Source organism: Histoplasma capsulatum, genomic scaffold (genome assembly GCF_000149585.1).
Source record: "Histoplasma capsulatum NAm1 scaffold_3 genomic scaffold, whole genome shotgun sequence".
NCBI classification, from domain to species: Eukaryota; Fungi; Ascomycota; class Eurotiomycetes; order Onygenales; family Ajellomycetaceae; genus Histoplasma; species Histoplasma mississippiense.
Window position 1 is genome coordinate 759,163 of NW_001813980.1, and position 22,007 is coordinate 781,169.

The window sequence follows — 22,007 nt, forward strand, 5'->3', positions numbered from 1 at the left end:
GATGCCACCCGCCCGCCCCCTTCCGGATAAACAAAATGACGCTAGCTGTTTGGAATTTCTGACCCAGTTTTGGTGTATCATTACTCTGTTTCTTTTTCTTCCTTGTGGGTTCTTTGTGCATGAGTGGGCGGGGATGGCGCATTATTTATGACACCTTTTATAGGATGCACAGTGTGATACCAGGCGTTAGTTATCATTGGTAAACCAGGTATTGTTATACAGAATATTTTGATGTACTGTACATATGAGGATGTCTGGCAAAAAAAAAAAAAAAAAAAAAAAAAAAAAAAAAGAAAGAAAGAAATTGCAACTTTAATGGGTCTCACTGATTTCCGTCAGCTGGCCAATTATCTTAAGCTCTCCATTCGTTCTGATTTTCCCGTTGATAACAGTGGTATCGGTTCTTCAGACTATTTAGAATGGCGTGAGCTGCTCTTTGTGCTTCTTTTTCTTTTCCTTTCTCTGAGTTGTGAGCAGAATTTTCTTTCCTTGGTAGTTAATGTCCGAATTATTGGTGGCCTCTTAAGATCAATTGCCCGTTGCCAGCATCGCCAGTCTTTGTTCCCCTACTATAAATGAAGTAATGGGATCAACACACAATGGCCCCAAACCCACCTACCCTGTAAAAGTACCGGTCCTCCACCACAGTCTTGTAACAGATGACTTTAACGCTCTCGCATTCCAAGGTGCATCGTCCCTCCAACTACAGCAGGGACTCAAGTATCAGGAAGCCGCTCCGTCAAGCTCGCATCTCATCTCATCCCCGTATAATCGGGACGGCCATCATCTAGATCTTCATACGCTTGATCCTTCTAGCCAGCTCCTCGCGAAAGCGCTGACGGTTCTCAAACCCATTCGATCCGATTATGCAGTAGCAGAATATATTGAATCGTTCAATTGGAAGCTTGTGATGGATGTGCTGAGGGATCTGGCAATTGCAGAAGGCCATGAGTGGAAGGACCTGTCATTCCATGTCGTGACGTTTCGATCCGTCCTGCTTCCAACAGCAGATTCCGACAGGCTCATGGAGCTCGACTTATATTCTCATTGGGGAGCTACTGTGAGCGGTGGGCTGTTGAAATACTGGTTTGGGATCAAGGATGAGAAATTTAGGAATTTGGCAACCTGTAAATGGAAGTGGGCCTGTTGATTCCCCCCGTTTCTTCGTGTTTTTCTCTGGGTGGACGTTGGGTCAATATCATTGGGCTGATATAAACTCTTTCATGATCATCAGGTATCTGGCGAAGCAAGGAGGACGCGAGACGTGGAGGACTTGGGCCGTGGCATAGACAGGCAATAGCAACTGCGAACGAATTGTATGAAAGTGTTGAATTTAAAACTTGGAAGCTGACTATTGCTGACGGGATCGAGGTGTGGGAAATTGCGGATGAGAAGAATGAAATTTGAGTTTGTGATAGGTTAAACCTTTGTTTCTGTTAGCGATGATTTACATTTAGATCTTGGAGTTAGTTATGCTTTACTTTCGGTAATAACAGATGATGGAAGGCAGGATGACTATACGCTTGATTATCTGCATACAAGGAATGGTAGTTTAACTAGAGGAACTGTTGCATATCATGCAAGCAGATTTGAAGCCAGGAAGCGGTTTGCTTCAGTAGGAACATGTTAGCATGGCTAACACGAGGACAATCCGCCATCTCTTGAGGGATGGATACTATTCAAACTCAGCTAATAATTAACTATTTTTAATAGGTTTGATACATACACGGCTTTACTACAAATAACTTGGCCTGCAATGTAGACCGCAAGTCAAGAAGAGAACCTCACACCCATCTCCCCATCGCAGTTAACTTGTTGGCTCTGAGCTGCATTCTGTGTATTTTCATTGTGTAGAACTGGCTCATTCGATGTTTCACTCCGTGCGTCATCTTCACCAGCTAACACCTCCCAGACAACTGACTACGTTGCTGGGAGTATACAGTATACTGGGATTGATTGAGAGCTTGATTTGAGTAGTCTGGAAGTTGAGGAGGGAGTGTCAAAACAGTGGATTGCTTGTTGACTGAGAGGGATGGAAGGTTAAGAGTCATAGAAGAAAGGAATGACATTGCCGACAACTGGCTCTGTAATATGCTATTTGCTATCAGTGGTAGTTATTGAGGGTGCTGATTTGATCTGTGAACTTGAATCTCAATATATTCAGAAGCTGTAGAACTCTGATGAATTGAATTGACTCTTAATCTGTTCTGCAAGAATGTCATCACTAAGTGAGTTAATTTGGCTCCTGCATAGCAAAAAGATCTTTGTTGATAAATGCGTTCAGATTGAACTGCGATGGATGTTCTACGGAGTACTTGGGAGATCTGGCTCTCAGAGGTGGTGAAAGGTGGTAGCTTTGGATAATGGTTGAATACACTAGACAGGCAGCATTAATGTGGTGGTGTTTTGAAAATTTGATGATATGTGAAGTGCAAGACTCTCTTCTTGACTGTGGCTATAGTGATTTTGTTTGTGAAGCAGTGTCTGCTCTGAATTCATTGCAAAATATTCAATTCCATTCTTGGCCTGGTGCCAAGGGGAGTCTTGGATAAGGTCAGCGCCAAGGCTGAAATGCCATGGCCTGGAGTCAAGGAGCTCAGCCGCACAACGACTATGACTCTAAGCCAAGCCATTAACTTTAACTTTAATCCAGCCTCAAGACAACGTCGACCAATATCATGCGAAATCCTTCATGCCCACAGTGATTCAATCCTATCATAGGATCCCTCTTGCAACGGATGCGGGGCAATTTACGGGTCGCTGGTAGTATCGGCGTATCACACAAGTCATCTCAAAGACTCTGTCCAAGGTTTCTGCAGGAAACACGTCTCCCACCTCCTTTCTTCCTGAGCCATGCAGCTTCAAGTCCTCTCAAATGGCCGGCATCGAAAGGCGCCTTGGCTTGGTCGTTTTTCGAGCATCGGCATTTTCAAAGCACTAACATGGCTAAGGTCGTGAAAGTTTGAACGGTCGTGGGTGATTCCCCTCACCTTTGACATTCGTTAGCGAATCATGAAGGACGTCACAGCGATGGACTGCTGCCTGATACCCTTGAAGTGGTCTTTTAAATGCCATCCAAAATTCCTATTGTTTTTGCTTGGAGGAAATATCCTGACGCTGTTTTGCCAAACCATTGTCTGGAGGACAAACGTTTGAAACTTGTCTGTGATTTTGAACCAATTTACTGTTTCTCAGCCCGCTGATAAAAGATATTCCAATTACTGTAACATGGATCCCGTCCAGCCAGCCGCTTCCTCGGAAGATGATTTCGAAATCATCGATGACCAGATTCCTATCCGCCCTCGCCTGAGCACGAGCACCACTATCGCGGGAGAACGAAGTCCCAATGAAGTTGGAGTTCAACTACATCCTCTGCCAGACACCAATTCTATGATACTCTCCGTTCACCCTCCACTGCATCCTGAAAAAGAAATGCCACATGTTCCATGTGACATTGTTCTCTGTATTGATGTTTCCTACAGTATGCAGTCGAGTGCTCCCCTCCCTACGACTGACGAATCCGGTGAACGCGAAGAAACCGGGTTGAGCGTTCTAGACTTGACCAAACATGCTGCTAGGACAATAATTGAAACGCTCAACGAGAATGATCGCCTGGGTATTGTGGCTTTTTCGACCGAGGCTGAGGTAATTTTCCCTTTTGACCACGGCCGACATACCGTATACGAAGAGTCAATAATCGCTTCGCTCTAGGTCGTTTACGAGATATCCAAGATGAATGAAAGCAGCAAGAAAGCAGCATTGAAAGCTGTGGAAGCTTTGAAGCCTTTATCTTCAACGAACTTATGGCACGGCTTGAAATTGGGTTTGAAGGCGTTTGAGAATGAACGCCATACACCGCAGAGCGTTCAAGCGCTTTATGTCTTAACTGATGGTGTGTACAATGTTCTATGCACGTACTGTACATGTAGTAGGGTCGCTCATGCTAATGCATATATAAATTCAGGAATGCCAAATCACATGTGTCCGAAGCAAGGGTATGTAACGAAATTGCGTCCAATCCTGCAACTGCTGGGCCATCGTATGCCGATGATACACACATTTGGGTTTGGCTACAATATTCGATCGGGTTTGTTGCAGGCGATTGCGGAGGTCGGAGGGGGAACTTTCGCTTTCATCCCTGACGCGGGAATGATAGGTACGATTTCAATGAACCTATAATGTGTATGCACCTTCTTATATTTGAACAGGAACTGTCTTTGTCCATGCCATCGCCAACCTTTATACGACCTTCGCCACCCAAGCAAAGGTGACATTTCGGACCTCGGGTTCAGTAACGCTAGCACAAGACTTGGGTAGCAAGACGGGTCTAGGACTGCACGAAGAGTCAACAAGGGACAGCAATCTCACAGTTGCTATTGGCACTCTACAATATGGCCAATCCCGCGACTTAGTTATCCGGATGAAGAATGCAACAACAGCAGCAACACCCTCGATGGCACAAGCAACGTTAACATATCAATTCCAAGGGTGTCTTAAATCAGTTGTTGCTGACGAGCAGGTATTCTCTCAGCACACATCTCTTCCGGTCCATGTTTCCGACTATCATTTGTCTCGTGCGCGTATCTGCGCCTTTCTAAGGAGTCTCTACCCCTTGGGCCTAGATAAAGAGTATACCAATATCGATGAAAACGGTCTTAAAAATGCACGACAGCAGCTGGATCACATTATCAAAGACATCAAACAGCTTGAACATACCGATGAAGAGAATGACAGCTTAGTAAGGGATCTCGCCGGTGAAGAACCAGAAGGCCAACTTAGACTTTCCATCTTGGTTCATGCGAATTTTGCGAAATGGGGGAAACATTACTGTGAGTACCTTCTCCATGATTGTTACGAACACATTTATGAACTTTATTAATTGTAATTTTAACCAGTACTGTCACTTCTCAATGCACACACGCACCAGATGTGCAACAGCTTCAAGGATCCTGGGCCTCTCCAATACGGCAAGAACTCGCCCTTCTTCTGCCGGTGCCGTGAGGAGCTCGATACCCGTTTTGATAATCTTCCTCCACCAAAACCATCGATTATCGAAAAGGCTCCTGATGGAACAGTCAAAATCCGCCCGTCCTACAAAATGTCTCGATACAACTGCAGAAACAATCCTTGCTTTGCTGGGCATTGCAACATCCGTCTTGCCGAAAGGAACAGCAGCTTACCCATTCGAGATATTCGTGCTGGGATCAAGGTATGGACTCCGCTCGGCCCGCGCCGCGTGAGGGCAGTTTTGGCTACAGCAGTCAAAAACACCATACTTTGCAATATTGGCTCTTTATCGATTACTCCTTGGCATCCAATTCAGGTCGCAGGAGATTGGATATTTCCATCCCATGTATCAGAGCAGAATGTCCCTTTTTCGGGAACAGTCTACTCCGTTTTGCTTGACCCTAGTCCCGTCTCAGGTGCCCATGCGATCATGGTGGAAGGACATGTGTGCGTCTCACTCGGCCACGGTATCCAAGGTTGTAACGATGTTCGTGCACATCCCTTCTTTGGTAGCTACCCAAGCGTTGTCAGGAGCCTGGCATCGCTCTCCCGTGATGCCAACGGAATCCTGAGGTGTTCTGGAATGAAACGAAACCCATTCACCGGGCTAGCATGTGGATTTATTGGTGAAGCAGGATTCCGAAAGTCAATTAACAAAAGGCCCTTCAAGCGATTTGCCAAAGTGGGCCTCCGTTATCACTTCCAAGCCCCAATCACGATAAACCCTCGCCGACGAACTGCTTGTCTAGCTTTTTAAAACTTGGCGAGCAAGTCTATGCTCGGCGAGACTGCTCGTTCCCATCGAGGACTCAGGGGACTCATGTTAATTCGATGAATATTCTTTTATTGGGTAGCCGAGCACTGACCTAGGGTCTAATATACCATAGCTTTGCAACAATAGCCTACTAGGCGGCAGGTGGCCCGTCCTTCGCATGAATTATACCTTGAGATAGTTAACGTATTTCATCACTTTCTCACCCACGCCACTTTCTTGATCATTTTGTACCATTCCATGAATTTAGTATGAGAAGTCACTTTGCAAGAAACAAGACAAACATGAAGTGTGCTGTACTGTACATTCCCATCCTAAATTGATGTAGTGGGACAAAGTGATCAAGAAAGTGGTGTGGGTGAGAAAGTAGTGAAATACATGAGCTCAATTCAATCACGGTTACTTTACCTACCCATTTAGTTATTGCTAAAGTAGGAATATTTGAATGTGCATGAACATGTACCATCAGTTCATGGATGTTACATTGACCTGTCCTCTCTGCTCTGTCTTTGGGCATCATATTGCGCCGATCCTTCACAGCCCACTTGGCTAACCACTTGGTTATCTTTTAGCCAAATGGCATTTTAAAGCATGATGAGATTTATATTATCTCTTGAGTGGTTTTTAAATCATGAGTTAGTAACAGCATATCAAACTGTAAAAACCCTTTCATATTCGGTGATACCTGTTATTCAAGACATGCCCATTGGCATGAGAACCAGCTACTGCTTAATGGATACAGCAGTTCTTGAGGAACTCTAATGATTTCCCTGGAACTTCATTCTGGTAAGACATTCCGTTTTTGTATCTTCATATACGTTTCTTAATTACCAACGGATGAATAAGAGAATTCTGCAATACCGACAATTTCCATTTTATATTGTGAAATTGACTGTTGACACAAATTCCTACACTTGATCTGAACCTCAAAATACTATAATCATGTTTTATCATAATTCTAACTGAGTAACAAGAATTGGCTAACTTCCCAGAATATATAGTATGTTCCACTGAGGCTGAATGTGAAAAATAATGCATTATCAAGCAACACATTCCTTACCTCGCCATGAAACTTCCCAAATTAGCGGATCCTTTCTGTTCTCCATTTTTGTTTCCTTTTAATAAGTCGGATATCTGTCTCCAATGATATTACTTGCTTTGATCATCTCGTCGATCTCCTTCATGTCTTCAGCAGAAAATGGAGGTAGGGTTTGCAAATTCTCTGACACCCGCTCTTTTGATTTGGCTGATGGTATCGGGATAATTGTGGGCATGTTTTTGTCATTGTTGAGGGTCCTGACCCAATTCAATGCGGCCTGAGCGGGGGTTATCTTCTTTCTTTCAGCAAATGATATAACGTCATCAACAAATTTCTGGTTGGCGGCTAGAGCGGCCTCTTGAAATCTCGGTAGGTAATTACGGATGTCGCCCTGGGGAATGTCGGAGGGCTTGGCGATCCTGCCCGTCAGTGCCCCCCTGCCCAGCGGAGAGTAGGCCACAATGGGTATTCCAAACTTTGCACAGGTCGTCGCTACTCCGTTTTCAAGGATATCGGGACTCCACAGCGATAGTTCAACCTCGACTGCTGCAATTGGATGGACCTTGTGTCTGTGATACTTGAAGTTAGATGCATTCCCCGGGCCTGCTGGATGTCGATACTTACGCCCGTCGTATGGTTTCTGCGTCCACCTCGCTCAGGCCGATACCTTTGAGCTTTCCTTCTTTCGCCATCTTTGCGAGGTGGCCGATGGTTTCTTCTACTGGGTACTTTGGGTCCAATCGAGAGATGTGAAACAGGTCAAGCTCTTTTACACCATTTAGGACCCTCAAACACTCATCCACACTTGTACGGAGATTTTCCTCAGACCCGTCTGGAGCGAGTTCGCCTCGTGCCATACCTCCTTGGATGCTAAGGACAACTTTGTCAGCTGCCTCTGGGTGTTGGGTGAAAAATTTATGGATGATGTGAAGAGAGTTGTGTTCCGGGGTGCCGTATATTTCGCCGCCGTTCCAGAGGTTGGCCCCAAGGGATAATGCTGCATTCATTGCCTCAGTATATTGGGGCTCCAGAGTCGGTTGTGCACACCATGTGAATCCTATTTCCGCCAACAGTTGAGCGAATGCCCCATAGCTCTAAGCGTGGGATTGGCGACTCACCCATGAGGCCATAGCCAGTTGGGCCAACCTCTTTTCCGACAATCCTAGGCATTTTATAGAGCGTTGTGGAAAGGAACTTGAAAAATTGAAAAAATTGAATCGGTTTGTTGGGATGTTGTCAAGATAGCTTTTGAGATCAAATTTGACGTTCCAAATGATGAATTAAATACTTGAATCAGCTTCAGCTTTCTTGGCTGTTTCCGGAATGGGCGTGCACGTGGATTTGCTTATCTTGCCATTTCATCGTAGAGGCGAAGGAACAAGCACCGGGGGCTGGAAGAATAGTTAGACAACACCCATACATCCATCGAAAAACGCTCCCCATGATAAAAAGAATATCTCTCCGGGTGATGCTTTACCGCTTACAAAGCACAGCTCTCGGGTAGAACCTCAGAACAGGTTTGCAAACGCTTTCATTCAGCAGCGGAGAGTATCTCCAAAGTATTTTACTCTTCTCTACGCTTTAACTACACCGAACAGACATCAGTACAAAAGTACTCTTTGAGCTGATTTCACCTGATTGAATTAGTAATGTGCAAGCATACCTTAAACTTTATGGTATAGTTCAATTGGAAATATCCGAGGCGGGAGTTTGAACCGGAACACGCTTGGCTCAACTGTCCATATAGGGTTGGAGCCGGCCAAGGTAGGAATACAAGTCCTGGGAGAAGAGCTTTTCGAGACGTCGGATGCAACGTTGTTGTATTGTTGTCCGACGGTCCGAAGAGAGAACTGAGGGGTTTGGTAGCATCAAGACTAGGGTTCTCTGCACAGAGTCGAAAACGTGCACCTGGTTCTGCTTCCCAGCGAGCACACAAAGCAATATGAGACTATGTTGATATAACGCCTCATCTGTAGTCAACACTGATCTCTGAAGTATAGGGGTAAAGGTACAGAGGAACAAAGTCTGTGGAGTGTTCTTTACTCCTGTTTTTCTTTTTTCTTTTTTTCTTCCCAGAAAAAAGGAAAGAAAAAATTGATAGCCTCCTTGCCCAAAAGGATATCCGCCCCGCAAGGATTAGATGATAACTTGTTAATTCCGAAATATTCGTCTACCAAAATCAATGGATGTCCTTCACCTTCAGGGTCAATCAGCAGTTATGTACGGGGCTCCCTAGATAAGCTATATCAATGTTTGTACTGCACAATGCGAGTTCTTGAGCAATAGTGGAAGGAATGAATATTTAAAGGGGTTCTCCGAATGATAAAACGGGCATCTCATATTCAGCCTTAGTATTTATCTAATTTCTAGACATATTTGCAGCTCATAAGCTCCTCTATAAATATTTCCCTGTGAGTGGGAGTAGAAATCTTACTGAAGATAACGTTAAGCTTCACAAACAAAAAGGAACTGCAACTCTATTTCACTCTTCTTGAAATCGCCATCTGATTGCGTACAAATTCCTGTATATGTGCATTCGCAATATACATGAATTACCTGGACCTGATAAATAGATGCTCTATATCTGCTTTACTCCAATCCACATGATGAACTAGAAATCGCCCGAGGTAGAATACACTTCGTCATCCAAGCAAACTCGAAATCTCTGTATGCCCCCCAGAACCCCTTGGGAAATGTCTTTGTGCGAACAGTTTTATACCCTCTCCTCTCCCAATACGACCCATTTATTGCTTTTGTTGCCTTTACCCACAATGTCAACGGTTGTTGTCGCCCTTGTGCGATTGCACCCTTAGCATCTTCTTTTTCGGCCTGTTCCAGCCGCTCCATCAAATCTTGTTCCAGGAGCGACACACATCGAACAGCGAAACCGAGTTTGCTTAGTTGGGGATCTTGGCGGACAACCACGACTGCGAGTTCCCAGTCCGTTATGGATCTGATATCGATCTCAGAGTGTTCAGTTTTGACTCGCTGGGCGGCAAGTGTCGCCTGCTGATCGTGTAATTCGCTTGTCGTCCCATTTGTCCCATTGGGAGAGGAAACCTCTTGGCCATCTCCGTTCTTCAGTGATGGCGCCGATACTGGATCTCCTTCGTGATACGCCTTTATCATGCTACAAGCAACTATCCTTGGGTCCTTATCTGGCTGTGATTGTGTGATGATGCAACATCTTCCCACTTCGTCTAAGCTGTCGACTAATTCTGCTACATTTTCAAATCTTCCCCTTTGCTCCGTTGCGAACAATTCGTGATGGCGAATGTGGAATCCCTCGTTCACCATGGACCTGAGTGCCTCGAGATTCGGGTACGCGGCTAGTTGCTTCACATCAAGAAGCGCGGAATGGAATTCAGAAGAGAGTTCCATTGTGGAAGATAAATAACTCGTGGAGTCCTGTTTTTGTTCGGGTCAATGAGGTTCTTCTAAGGTGAAAACTGGTGTTGGAGATGGGAAAAGGGATTTGATCGTCTCAAGTGGGGAATGAACAAGGAGGCTATTTGGATGCCATATCCGGCCTTAGCCGGGTTAATGTTTCATCAAAGTATTGTTAGCTTCTCAAGGATTGTAGAAACCGCCTTGCTCACCAGCTCCTTATGCCTCTCAAACCACTCGATATCTTCCGCGAGAACAACAACCTTACGCTGCTTGATTGCGCGTTGCCACTGTTGAATGTCACATTCCCTACTAATCTACCTGATGCACTAACTTATTGCAAAGAAACCTGGCTGATTCATAGAGAATCGATTGTCCTCTACTCCACCGGTCAAGTCATTCATTTTGGCCATAGAGAATCTTCTCGTGTTGAAGGTGCTTATCATTCGATAAGGATATTGGGTTACTGAAGGTTTGCGCTTTGAAGATTGCCGCAAAGGTTGCTGAAGGACTGAGCGGGGTTGACACATCAATCAATCACCTTGAAATACCTGGCGAGTGGTGCACACAATCAAGGATGGCTGGCTGTTGATATACCTCCTGGTAAAGTCAGCCCAGCTTCGCTCCTTCAACACAGAGTGGTGTCTTACATGGTAGTACAGAAAACTGCTGCAGACATCAACCACACAAGTGAGCAAATCAAAAAAGGTGTACTGCGTATTCCAAAGGAGTCGGCCCAGTCTCTTCACCTGTATCAACTTCGTCACAAGGTTGCCTGCCTCCAATTCCTTTGCAAAAACCTACCTGATATTCCTGCACCAAGAGTTCTTCACTGGGATGGTCAACCTGGGCATGCTTTTATTGCACAGGAATTTATTGATGAAGAGCGCCTAAGCATTGCCTTGCCATGGCTCTCTGAAGATCAAAAGGCAACAATTTACTCGGAGCATTGCCTGCATTATTGCCAAGATCGGAAAATGCGATTTGATTTTATTGGAGGTCTTGACCCAGATTCTCACACTGGGACCGACGATTGAGGATGGCAAAATATTTAATGGTAGGGGTCGAGTAAGTCCGTAGTCTAGCGATTCCTATCTCAACGGAGCAATTGCTAATTGTTTACATAGGCTAAATTCCACACTCATGATTATTATAATATTAGACCATACTCCAATAGCAAGGATTATATCCTATCTTGCTATTATCGCGAGATATTATTACACCCATGCAGACAATAATGATATTTTAATGGATCTGTTTGACAAGGTCACTGTTGCCCAATTTATTGAGTCCTTGAAATTTGAGAAAGAGAATATTTCAAACAATGTCCAACTCTTCCAAACTCCTGATGCTGAGCCCTGGGTCCTAGTACATGAGGATTTCCATGCTGGCAACGTGCTTGTTCGTGATGGTTGTCTAGTGGGGATTGTGGACTGGGAGTTCTCTGGTGTCTATCTGTCTATCCTCTTAGCGAGCTTCTAGGTGCAATTCAGATGATCCAGGTCTCCCCACCTGGCCGGAGTGAAGGGGCGGAAGAGGAAGAGGAAGAGGAAGAGTGGGACAGGCAAGACCATCAAGATCTAGAAAAAATTTTCAGCAAAGAAGATGGACTAAGGTAAATATAAAGATTCTCTTGGGAGGCAGCTGGCCAGCTTTTCAGGAGAACATCCCATGGACGCGAGCCACTCTGTTTTGCATTAATTCCCTGCTGTTACATTCCTTCTTTGCTAAGCTCTCCTTATCTGTTTGTTCTGGTACATGTACATGTATATATCGCCAGCTGGACCGTTCAGAAACCGCTGTCCTTTTTGCCATATTCAATCACGCTTCCTTATCACTTGGACTGGGCCACAACTCATGAAACAAGAATTGATCCATTTGCGTAGTGGTAAAACCCCTGCAAAATCATGTTTCGCATTAAAAGTTACTGTTCACAACTTCTCGCCTTTCAGGTCTGTTCCTAATGTTGGTTTATTTTCAATTTCTTGAACGCCTCTGCATTTTGTCTGATCGCAATTTCAACGGGTAAACGTTCCATGCTACTTGCGCCGTAGAAACCGTGAACACCATTGGTGCGCGTCAGGACATATTCGGCGTCTTTAGGTTCAGCAATGGGCCCGCCATGGCAGAGCACAATAACGTCCGGGTTGACTATGACAGCAGCATCGCGAATCTTCTGGATGATATTCACGGATTCATCTAAGGATAACGCAGTAGCCGCCCCGATGGCTCCAGAAGTGGTCAACCCGACATGGCAGACAATAATATCGGCCCCCGCTCGTGCCATCTTTTCTGCATCCTCTGGGGTGAATACGTACGGAGTGGTAACCAAATCGAGCTCATGTGCAATTTTGATCATTTCAACTTCCTTGTCATAGCCCATCCCGGTTTCCTCAAGATTTTGACGGAATTTGCCATCGATAAGCCCAATTGTTGGGAAATTTTGAACCCCACAGAATCCGATCTCTTTAAGCTGGGCAAGGAAATGAGGGATGGACCTAAATGGGTCTGTACCGCACACTCCAGCTAGCACGGGGGTATTCTCCACAACAGGGAGGACTTCAATTGCCTGGATCCATTATCAACTTGCCGATTCAAATCGAAATTGCCATTTTGTATATAATATGTTCCATTACAACTCACCATTTCGACAACAATCTGATTTGCATCTCCGTATGGCATCATTCCAGCCAATGAGCCACGTCCAGCCATACGAAAGCGGCCAGAATTGTACACGACAATAATATCACAACCCCCCTTCTCGACGCTTTTTGCAGAAAGCCCAATACCTGAAAGTTCATTAGATGTGTGTTTAAGAGTAGAGAGACATAGGGATCGCACCCACCAGCTCCGGCGCCAACAATTATTTCATTTTTAGAAATTGTATCCCTTAGTTTTTGAAGGACCTCAGTTCTTGTTGTTGGGCGAGGCATAGTTAGCTATGACAAGGACCGTTTTTGCAACGTCATGCGGGGATGCTGTTAAATGTCGACACAAAAAATACCGCCGGTAAGTCTACATATTGCAAGCCAATAGACACAGTGTGGAAACTCGGTTGAATTAGATATATTCCCAGGGAGATTACAGCAGATATTTGTAAAGTGTCAGGTACAATCAAGTGGACTTTATGCATGGCATTCCCGGTTGCACATTATTAAGCTGTGGCTCCCCCTCAACCCCACATCACATCACTCTACATGATGTAAATGTTAAGTCAGTCCACAGGTAGAAATTTTCAAAAATATTTCAGGAACACAAATTCTGTCCTTCTGTCAGATTTACTTGCGATAATACATGCCACATAATACGGCGCACGTCAAGCAGCGTGTAGCTGTTTTAATCCGCCGACAAGTACTCATGACAACCTTAGGGTGGTCCGTCCTATACAAATCTATAACCAACAAATGAGGTGCAACTTTCAATGACTTTGAATTTAGATTTAATGAGATACCGGCCCTTGCTGATTGAATTCCAAGCTTAGATTCCCGGAATTCTTCCTCTTCATATTTAAAGCCCCTTACCACTCCCGCACATTTCGCGTACGCTCGCATCTTGAGGAGCACTAGCGTATCTCGTATCAAAGTGGAAATTCGTGGAGATGACAACTCACCAAACATTAACCACTATTGCTATTATTGGAACTTGTGATTCGAAGCTCGATGAACTGCTATTCCTTCGTGATCGGATATTAGAACGCAATCGATGCAAAGCATTACTGATAGATGTGGGACGAAATCCATGTCAGCACGAATCAATTGACATAAGAAATACAGACCTTATTAATGCTGCCGCAACATCTCCTCCAGGAGGAGCAGGCATCGATATTCTACCGCTCTCCAGAACGGAGTATATCCAATACATGATAAAATGCGCCAGTTCCTATATACAAGACCTTTATTCTCGTAGGGTTATCCACGGAGTCATTTCGATTGGCGGGTCTTGTGGTACATCTCTTGCCTCCGGCGCGATGCGGAATGCGTTGCCAGTTGGATTCCCCAAGTTGATCGTTTCAACGATGGCGAGTGGAGACGTGAAACCTTTCATAGAGGAGACGGACATCACGATGATGTATAGTGTCGTTGATATCGCAGGCACTAACTCAATATTGAATCAAATAGTAGCAAATGCTGCTGGGGCCATCGAGGGCATGGCGACATCCCACAGGGCCTATGTGGACAAACCAGTTGCAACCGGCCTGAAACGGATAGGCGTGACGATGTTCGGAGTCACAACCCCTTGTGTCGATCTAATCCGACTTCACCTCCAGAGTAATTATAACTACGAGGTTTATGTTTTCCATGCTACTGGCGCCGGTGGCAGAGCAATGGAGCGGCTCGTTAGAGAAGGGAAAATCGACGCTGTTATCGATGTGACTACAACGGAAATCGCAGACGAGTTATTCGGCGGCATCCTTTCCGCTGGCCATGATCGTTTGCGTGCGGCTGCCGAGGCTGGAATCCCGCAGGTTGTCAGCGTGGGCGCCTGCGATATGATCAATTTTGGCCCGAGAAGCACAGTTCCTAAAAAATTCCTGGGCCGCAAACTCTACGAGCATAACCCTACAGTCACTTTAGTTAGGACTAGCGAAGAGGAATGCGCTCAGATTGGCGAATTTATCGCGACACAACTTCGGAACCATGTTGTCAATCCAAAGCTGGTCGAGGTCATTCTGCCCACCGGCGGCTTTAGTCTCCTGTCAACACCTCATAGCCCATTCGATGACCCCGTTGCTGACAAGGCTCTTTGGGACGCGTTGAAGAAGGGGCTGGAATCAAGCGGTATCAAAGTGTCAAAAAAAGAATGTGATATCAACAATGGAGAATTTGCGGTGTTGTTAGCTGAGTCCTTGGTCTCAATAATTCGGGAGCAACCCTAATATTACAGTGTTGAAGAAAAAGGCGGCCAATGTGATGATTTTATCATTGCCAGGAGGATTCCGGTTTCCATTTTCCAATTATAGTCGTTCCTCTCTGGGACATTCTCAGTATACCTGTTGCGGACATTCATGCCTTTCTCGATCCATAGCTCCTGGGCTTGACATTTCATCGCCCATAAAAATTAACTTAGAATTAACTTAGCTGTCTTGACCGGAATAACAGCGGCCCGATCGCTTGGCGGTATGGTGGGATTATTTTTCCCGAAGTTAATCAAAAAGATATCCAACATCATCTCTCCAAACATCTCCTGTCTCGATATACCTCTACCTTTTCCGGTATTTCCTACTTATTATCTTCTCAAGTACGTTTTCTGTTACCGCCTGTATTTAAATTAAGTGTGTAAATAAATTTCTTCTATTGATTTTCTAACTTTCTGACTGACTGATTACTTTGCAGACAAGTACCCCGCCTCCCATCCTTCACCATACATAGCCATCATGAGCGCCCCAGCCCACAAATTCAAGATCGCTGACATCGTAGGTTATCTGTTCTACCTATTATACGGTTAATTGATCCATTGGGCTCACTCCTTTCATTTTAGTCACTGGCCGCCTTTGGCCGCCGGGAGATTGATCTCGCCGAAGGGGAGATGCCTGGTCTCATGGCCATTCGTGCGAAGTACGCCGAAGCCCAACCATTGGCTGGTGCTCGCATTGCCGGATGTCTTCACATGAGTACATCTACTCGCGTTGTAATTCTTTATTTGAGCATTTATTAACTAATGGTTGATGCCAGCTATCCAAACCGCTGTTTTGATCGAGACTCTAAAAGCCCTTGGTGCGGAAGTGACCTGGACAAGCTGCAACATTTTCTCTACTCAAGATCACGCTGCAGCTGCTATTGCTGCTTCAGGGACTCCAGTGTAGGTTTATTAATTTCTCGACTCCTCGTAGCCTCAGTTTTACTCCGTGGGACGGCCTCTAACATGAAACCCCTACAGATTTGCCTGGAAAGGTGAGACCGAGGAGGAATACAACTGGTGCCTTGAACAGCAGCTGGTTGCATTCAAGGATGGAAAACAACTCAACCTCATCCTTGATGACGGTGGTGATTTGACCGCACTCGTGCACAAGAAATACCCAGAGATGCTCAAGGACTGCTATGGACTATCAGAGGAGACCACTACTGGTGTCCACCACCTGTACAGGATGTTGAAGAACAACGAACTTCTTGTCCCTGCTGTGAATGTTAACGACTCTGTCACCAAGTCGAAATTCGACAACCTTTATGGGTGCAGAGAATCCCTTATTGATGGAATAAAACGTGCCACCGATGTCATGATTGCTGGGAAGGTTGCAGTGGTTGCTGGATTTGGCGACGTTGGGAAGGGATGTGCTCAGGCCTTACACAGTATGGGTGCGCGTGTCATTGTGACTGAGATTGATCCCATAAATGCCCTTCAAGCGGCTGTTTCCGGCTTCCAAGTTACCACCATGGAGGAGGCCGCCCCTATCGGGCAAATTTTCGTAACCACCACAGGATGCCGTGATATCTTGACCGGGGAACACTTCTCCGTCATGAAAAATGATGCAATTGTTTGCAGTAAGTGATCCTTGGGGGAAGCGCTATCGTTTTGGTAAACTTTGCTGACACAAAGATAGACATTGGCCATTTCGACATTGAGATCGATGTTTCTTGGCTCAAGGCCAACGCCAAATCTGTTCAAAACATCAAACCCCAGGTCGACCGCTTCCTTATGCCAAACGGCCGCCACATCATCCTCCTTGCTGAGGGTCGTTTGGTGAATCTTGGCTGTGCCACTGGTCACTCCTCTTTTGTCATGTCATGCTCCTTCTCCAACCAAGTCCTTGCCCAAATATTGCTTTACAAGTCTCAAGATGAAGCATTTGGCAAAAAGTACGTCGAGTTCGGCATCACTAGTGGCAAGCGAGATATCGGTGTTTATGTTCTCCCCAAGGTTCTTGATGAGCAGGTTGCTCTTTTGCACCTTGATCACGTCAATGCCAAGTTATCCAAGCTCACACCGAAGCAAGCGGAGTATCTGGGCTTGGAGATTGATGGCCCTTTCAAGGCTGAGATGTAAGCAATGTCCCCATGAAAACTCAAAAGTGATCCTTTTAATGTGGCGGAAACATATTCTGACTGACTCCTTTCTTGGGCAGCTACCGTTACTAAAACCATTTTCTTCTGTTTTCCGTGCATATACCACTTGCGCAATTGCTGGGGTATGCATGCATGACACATAGACTTTTCAACATGAGACTACGATGTTATGAACAAATTGCAGGGCTATTAGTCCATTTAGACCTGAGGCCCAGGCAAGATCAAAAGCATTTGTCCTTCAACGGCAAAAATCGGTTCAACAGGCATAATCTGGGGTTATTGTTTTCCTTTTCTTCGTTCAGTTTGGTTCATCCTTCGCGTGTGGGGTAAATATATATATACTTTTAAACGTTATTTCGTTTGCTTTTCTGGCTTGTGGCTATGTCCTTTTCACTTTATTTTCAACAAAGGCAACTCTGACTTCATAGAAACCAGCGTTATATCTGTGTTATTGGAGCTAAATTTCATTCTTATCTGCTTCTAGCTCCAAACAAATGCTGGGGGACATGAACAGGATACAGGATACCCATTCTAAAATCAAAATCAAAATTTCAACATCAACTCACTGTTTATTCTCATCTATCGGAAATTAGTGGGGATCATGATGTTATCGGACTATTGTGGCGCATATGAGGTATACAAGAGACATTCAACCCCCCCCCTGCAAAATATTTCAAGCAAGAATATAAACCCTCGCGGTTCATCTTACGCTCCTTCTATTTCACCAGCATCTTGATTCAATTCTATCAAGTTACAAAATTTGTCCTAAGGTATAGGACCATTCAGGATATATGCTATTATACATGAAGCTACAGATTTAACGGTCAGGGAGGTAACCCGGAGTCAAGAAGTTGAGAATTGTTCGCTCACAAATTTCTGTTACTCGTCAACGAGATAAATCCGTGGAAATGCAGCAAAGCGATTGGATATGGACCTAGAGAAGATGTCAAGTGAGTCTTGATGTCCGATTTGGAGTCCCTTCCACTCCTTCGCTTATCATGATCAAGCGCTGGCGTTCATCCAGACAGAATACCTCGGTCAAAGATAATGCAGTACTCGCGGGTATTTGCATCTGCTTGCCACGATGCACTCTGTTATGTATCCTGTTTTACGCAGAACGCAGCCCGAATTGCCGAGAGAACCAGCCTAAAAACAGGATGAGAAAGTCCAATAGTAGAGAAACAGAGGGACAAATAAGAATAGCTTTGAGATTACGATCTTGACGCAATCTTTACAATCCTCATGCCACCATGATACACCAAAAAGGAATGAAGAAATGTGGACTACAAAGTAAAAGGAGCGTCGAATCGTCAGTTTGATAATGCTTTGGCGTGGAAGGCAAAAAAGCATAACTAATTATTCTTGCGCAACTCCCATTTCCCAGCAGTGGAACATCCCAATAACATTATAACAACATAGAAAGAGAGGAACGCAGTTAACGATTTTTCCGCCTTGAGGAAAGCCCTTGGGGATTCATTCATGATTTTGCGATGCCAACAATACCAGAATCCGATAAGCTGTTCTCAGCGGGTGTGTCCATTCTTGACATGCAGATCGAAAATTTCGTTCGGGTCTGCAGATTTTGTCTGCGTTCCTTCTGAGACAAGAGCATGATTGGCTGCTTGAATCGTTTAAAAATTTTTCAGTCTGCACTGCTTGCGGAGCTCCGATAAAAGCACCAAAATTGAGAACAATGCAGCCTTCTTTCAATCTGGTCCAGCTATTGCTCTCTAGCGGGAGCTAGCTTCGGCCCTGGTCGTTTTGGCGCAGCACATGTATTGGCCTCTGACAGGCCAAATGTTGAAGATCAGATAAAGATATGGGAATTTTCAAAAACAACGAGCAAATCGCTGTATCCAAACGCCAATAATGAATGACGACGATACTTAGCTTGGATGCTACTCACGTTGAAAATAGTGGGCGCAATGATTCCTCCCAAGAGTCAATGATCCAATTAAAACCACCCTTCTCCGGCAAAGACAGGAATCAAGCCACACAAGCTGAAGCTGTTTGAGCTACGTAACCAGAGAGAAATACCACGTACAGCTACACAAGAAGGGAGCAAGGCAGAGTGGGGTGCAAATCGTTCCCGTTTGTGAATTTGTTCCATTTTCTCTTGGACAAACTCCTCTGACCTCAAACATCCGACGTCAATCTATCTCAGGCCATAAGAGTGCGACAATTATTCCTCGATTATGCAGATATAACTATGTCCTGTTCAGTGAAGCAATTTAACGCTTAATGCTGTTCTTTCGATAAAAATTTATCGCCAGTATATACCCAAAGCCAGGCCAATTATACCGGAATTGGTTGGCAGGTAAAGAGAAATATGGCTCGCGGAAGCAAATTGCCCTGGGGTCTTTCATTTCGATCCTCAGAATGGTTTATTCTGCTCGTGGTCTCAGCGGCGTTGTTCACGGTTGGTTTCTGCATTCTTCATCGCACCATCTTCAATTGAGTTTTGACATGCAAAGGGATCCGTCTAGCTAACGAAAATGGAAAGGATACACTTATATATGGAGTGGTTGGTATTCCAGTATTGATTTTCCTGATAAATCGACAATGCTTCTGACTCTGCCTCTCCAGATTGTCCCAATTGTGCCCTTGGCACTTACCAACCGCGCAGGTGTGCCGCAGGGGAGATGGTAGGTGAAAATTGAGCATACATTGAAAGCGCGATACCTTTTAAATCCAATGGAGATATCTTGCTAACGGTTAATAATTTTCAGTGCAAAAATGGGTTTCGATTCTTTTAGCAACATATGGCGCAACATTCCTCTTCGGATCCCGTGAGTGAAGGATAATTTCATTGCGATGAACGATGTAGGCACTGACATAAATTGCAAGTTTACATGTATGCTAACAATCTGATATTCCCCGCCCTTGACAGCCCTATTCGGTTATTTTGCGGATCGTGGCAGGAGTCGGCAATTACCGTTCGTTATGGGGTTGGTTGCCATGATATTAGCGACTTCTTTATTCCTCGTTGGGCGGTCCCCAGGCTTGTTTGTAGTGGCAAGGGCAATGCAAGGGCTTTCGGGTGGTGCCGTTGGAGCAGTCGGAATGGCATTGGCCGTTGATACTGTCCCCAAGGAAAGAATTGGGCAAGCAATGGGCTATGTCTCCCTTGCATTGACCTGGGGGGTGCTATTCGGACCAATTGTTGGAGGAGTCATGTACGCGCGTTAATATTATCTTTTCTCAGTGTCCTCGCCGCAGCCTGAAAGCACATTTAACTTATATGTTGAGATAGGTTCACCAAAGCAGGCTATTATGCAGCATTCGCGGTACCGATAGCATTACTATGCATTGACATCGTACTGCGGCTTCTTATGATTGAGAAAAACGGTATGCCTAACCTCTGCATGGGTGGTTTTCTTAGAGGATGGGAAGCTGATTTGGAGGGTTGCAGTTGCGAATAGGTGGCTCCACCATATCATAGGCGCTCGAAACCACACTGATTCATACGATCACCCATCCCCACCAGGTCCGTCGAGCCGGACTCAATCTCTGGGTTCGGACTCTGAAGACACCATTGACGAACAGTCGTCACTCATCCAACCATCTAAAAACGGCAATTCGAAGCCTACTTCCACAAAAACACTGATGATATACCACCTGCTCAAGGATTCCCGGATATTGGTTAATTTGTTTGCAACTGTGATTCAGTCAATTGTATGGACTGCATTCGAAACGGTACGTTTTCTGCAATCGCCCGTTGAGTGGACACAATACTAAACGGGGTGCTGATGTGGGTAAAAAAAATTTGACCTGTTGTAGACACTTCCCATATTCGTGATGCATAAATTCAACTGGACCCCAAGCGGAACGGGAATTCTATTTCTCATCTTCTCCCTTCCGTGCTTATTTGGAGTCTTAATAGGGAAGGGTGCGGACCGTTGGGGATCCCGCGTGTTCGGCACATTTGGCTTCATACTCGCAGGCCCCCCACTCATCCTCCTCCGACTTGTGCAGCACAACACAACAGGACAACAGATAATCCTAGGGGCATTGCTTGTTCTTGTTGGTCTAGCAATCACAGTCGTTCAAGTAATCACAATGACAGAAATTTCCCACGCAGTCGACGAACTGGAAGAGAGAGATCCAGTTTTGTTTTCGGGGCCTGGTGCCATGGGCCAGGGCTATGCACTCTATAATATGGCTTTTGCTGCTGGGCAACTTCTTGGCCCAATAATTGGGGGTTTCGTGATCACCAGTGTTGGCTGGGCGGGGCTGAATTTGGCGCTTGGTTTGATCTGTTTCGTCTCCGCGATCCCAATGGCCATATTCTGCGGAGGTACCATCACATCACAGAAAGGAAAGCTGAAGGTCCGCGATTTGTCCGGCGGTGGCGAAGCATATGAATCCTAAGGGTAAATATTAATAATAAAGGCAAAGGAAACGGCAACATTTGTTTAGTCCTCCACCTTCAACGCTGATCGGTGAACCGCCTTCTCTCTGATACTAGCCTTTCGATTGCAATTGGTCCTGATCAACAAGGAGCGGTCAAAATTTTGGTTTGCTCAATGTTTCTGGTGTAAGAATCGAGAAAGGTTCCTCTGCTCTTAGTATAGCTATTAACATATTTCATTCAGCACGAGGGGCATGCTGTTTGTGCTCTGTTGACCATGGGATCGAAACTTTGTTGCTGGAGCGGCGAGCCATTGGGCGGCTTGATCAATTTCTACTGCAGGGTCTCTTCAAGGACGACTTACTCATTTGTATGACAGTTACTTATATTTATTAAGAATTGAGAAATTAATATTTATTCCTTATAGTTATAGAAATAAGTAACTATTCG

General features: G+C 45.1%; 6 protein-coding genes across 6 annotated transcripts; 4 read left to right on the plus strand and 2 right to left on the minus strand.

Annotated features, from left to right (window-relative positions):
• Positions 1-583: 583 nt before the first annotated feature.
• On the plus strand, positions 584-1,407 carry HCAG_03367 (conserved hypothetical protein; the record flags this gene model as incomplete). The annotated part of the gene is made up of 2 exons (XM_001541220.1): positions 584-1,127; positions 1,235-1,407. 2 exons carry the CDS (start codon positions 584-586, stop codon positions 1,405-1,407), a joined length of 717 nt encoding a protein of 238 aa, XP_001541270.1.
• A 1,821-nt stretch (positions 1,408-3,228) lies between these two features.
• Positions 3,229-5,764, plus strand: HCAG_03368 (predicted protein; the record flags this gene model as incomplete). The annotated part of the gene is made up of 5 exons (XM_001541221.1): positions 3,229-3,645; positions 3,712-3,892; positions 3,965-4,156; positions 4,209-4,829; positions 4,896-5,764. The coding sequence occupies 5 exons, from the start codon at positions 3,229-3,231 to the stop codon at positions 5,762-5,764; spliced, it is 2,280 nt and encodes a 759-aa protein (XP_001541271.1).
• A 1,133-nt stretch (positions 5,765-6,897) lies between these two features.
• Positions 6,898-7,988, minus strand: HCAG_03369 (predicted protein; the record flags this gene model as incomplete). The annotated part of the gene is made up of 3 exons (XM_001541222.1): positions 6,898-7,387; positions 7,443-7,875; positions 7,937-7,988. The coding sequence occupies 3 exons, from the start codon at positions 7,986-7,988 to the stop codon at positions 6,898-6,900; spliced, it is 975 nt and encodes a 324-aa protein (XP_001541272.1).
• Positions 7,989-12,165: 4,177 nt separating this feature from the next.
• On the minus strand, positions 12,166-13,138 carry HCAG_03370 (hypothetical protein; the record flags this gene model as incomplete). Its single annotated transcript, XM_001541223.1, has 3 exons — positions 12,166-12,774; positions 12,849-12,994; positions 13,051-13,138. The coding sequence occupies 3 exons, from the start codon at positions 13,136-13,138 to the stop codon at positions 12,166-12,168; spliced, it is 843 nt and encodes a 280-aa protein (XP_001541273.1).
• Positions 13,139-13,987: 849 nt separating this feature from the next.
• On the plus strand, positions 13,988-17,278 carry HCAG_03371 (adenosylhomocysteinase; the record flags this gene model as incomplete). Its single annotated transcript, XM_001541224.1, has 9 exons — positions 13,988-14,051; positions 14,324-14,983; positions 15,284-15,322; positions 15,539-15,618; positions 15,684-15,816; positions 15,878-16,004; positions 16,083-16,684; positions 16,744-17,182; positions 17,266-17,278. 9 exons carry the CDS (start codon positions 13,988-13,990, stop codon positions 17,276-17,278), a joined length of 2,157 nt encoding a protein of 718 aa, XP_001541274.1.
• Positions 17,279-19,535: 2,257 nt separating this feature from the next.
• HCAG_03372 (predicted protein) lies at positions 19,536-21,577 on the plus strand (the record flags this gene model as incomplete). Its single annotated transcript, XM_001541225.1, has 7 exons — positions 19,536-19,625; positions 19,793-19,832; positions 19,936-19,995; positions 20,097-20,382; positions 20,460-20,554; positions 20,694-20,902; positions 20,987-21,577. 7 exons carry the CDS (start codon positions 19,536-19,538, stop codon positions 21,575-21,577), a joined length of 1,371 nt encoding a protein of 456 aa, XP_001541275.1.
• Positions 21,578-22,007: the final 430 nt, after the last annotated feature.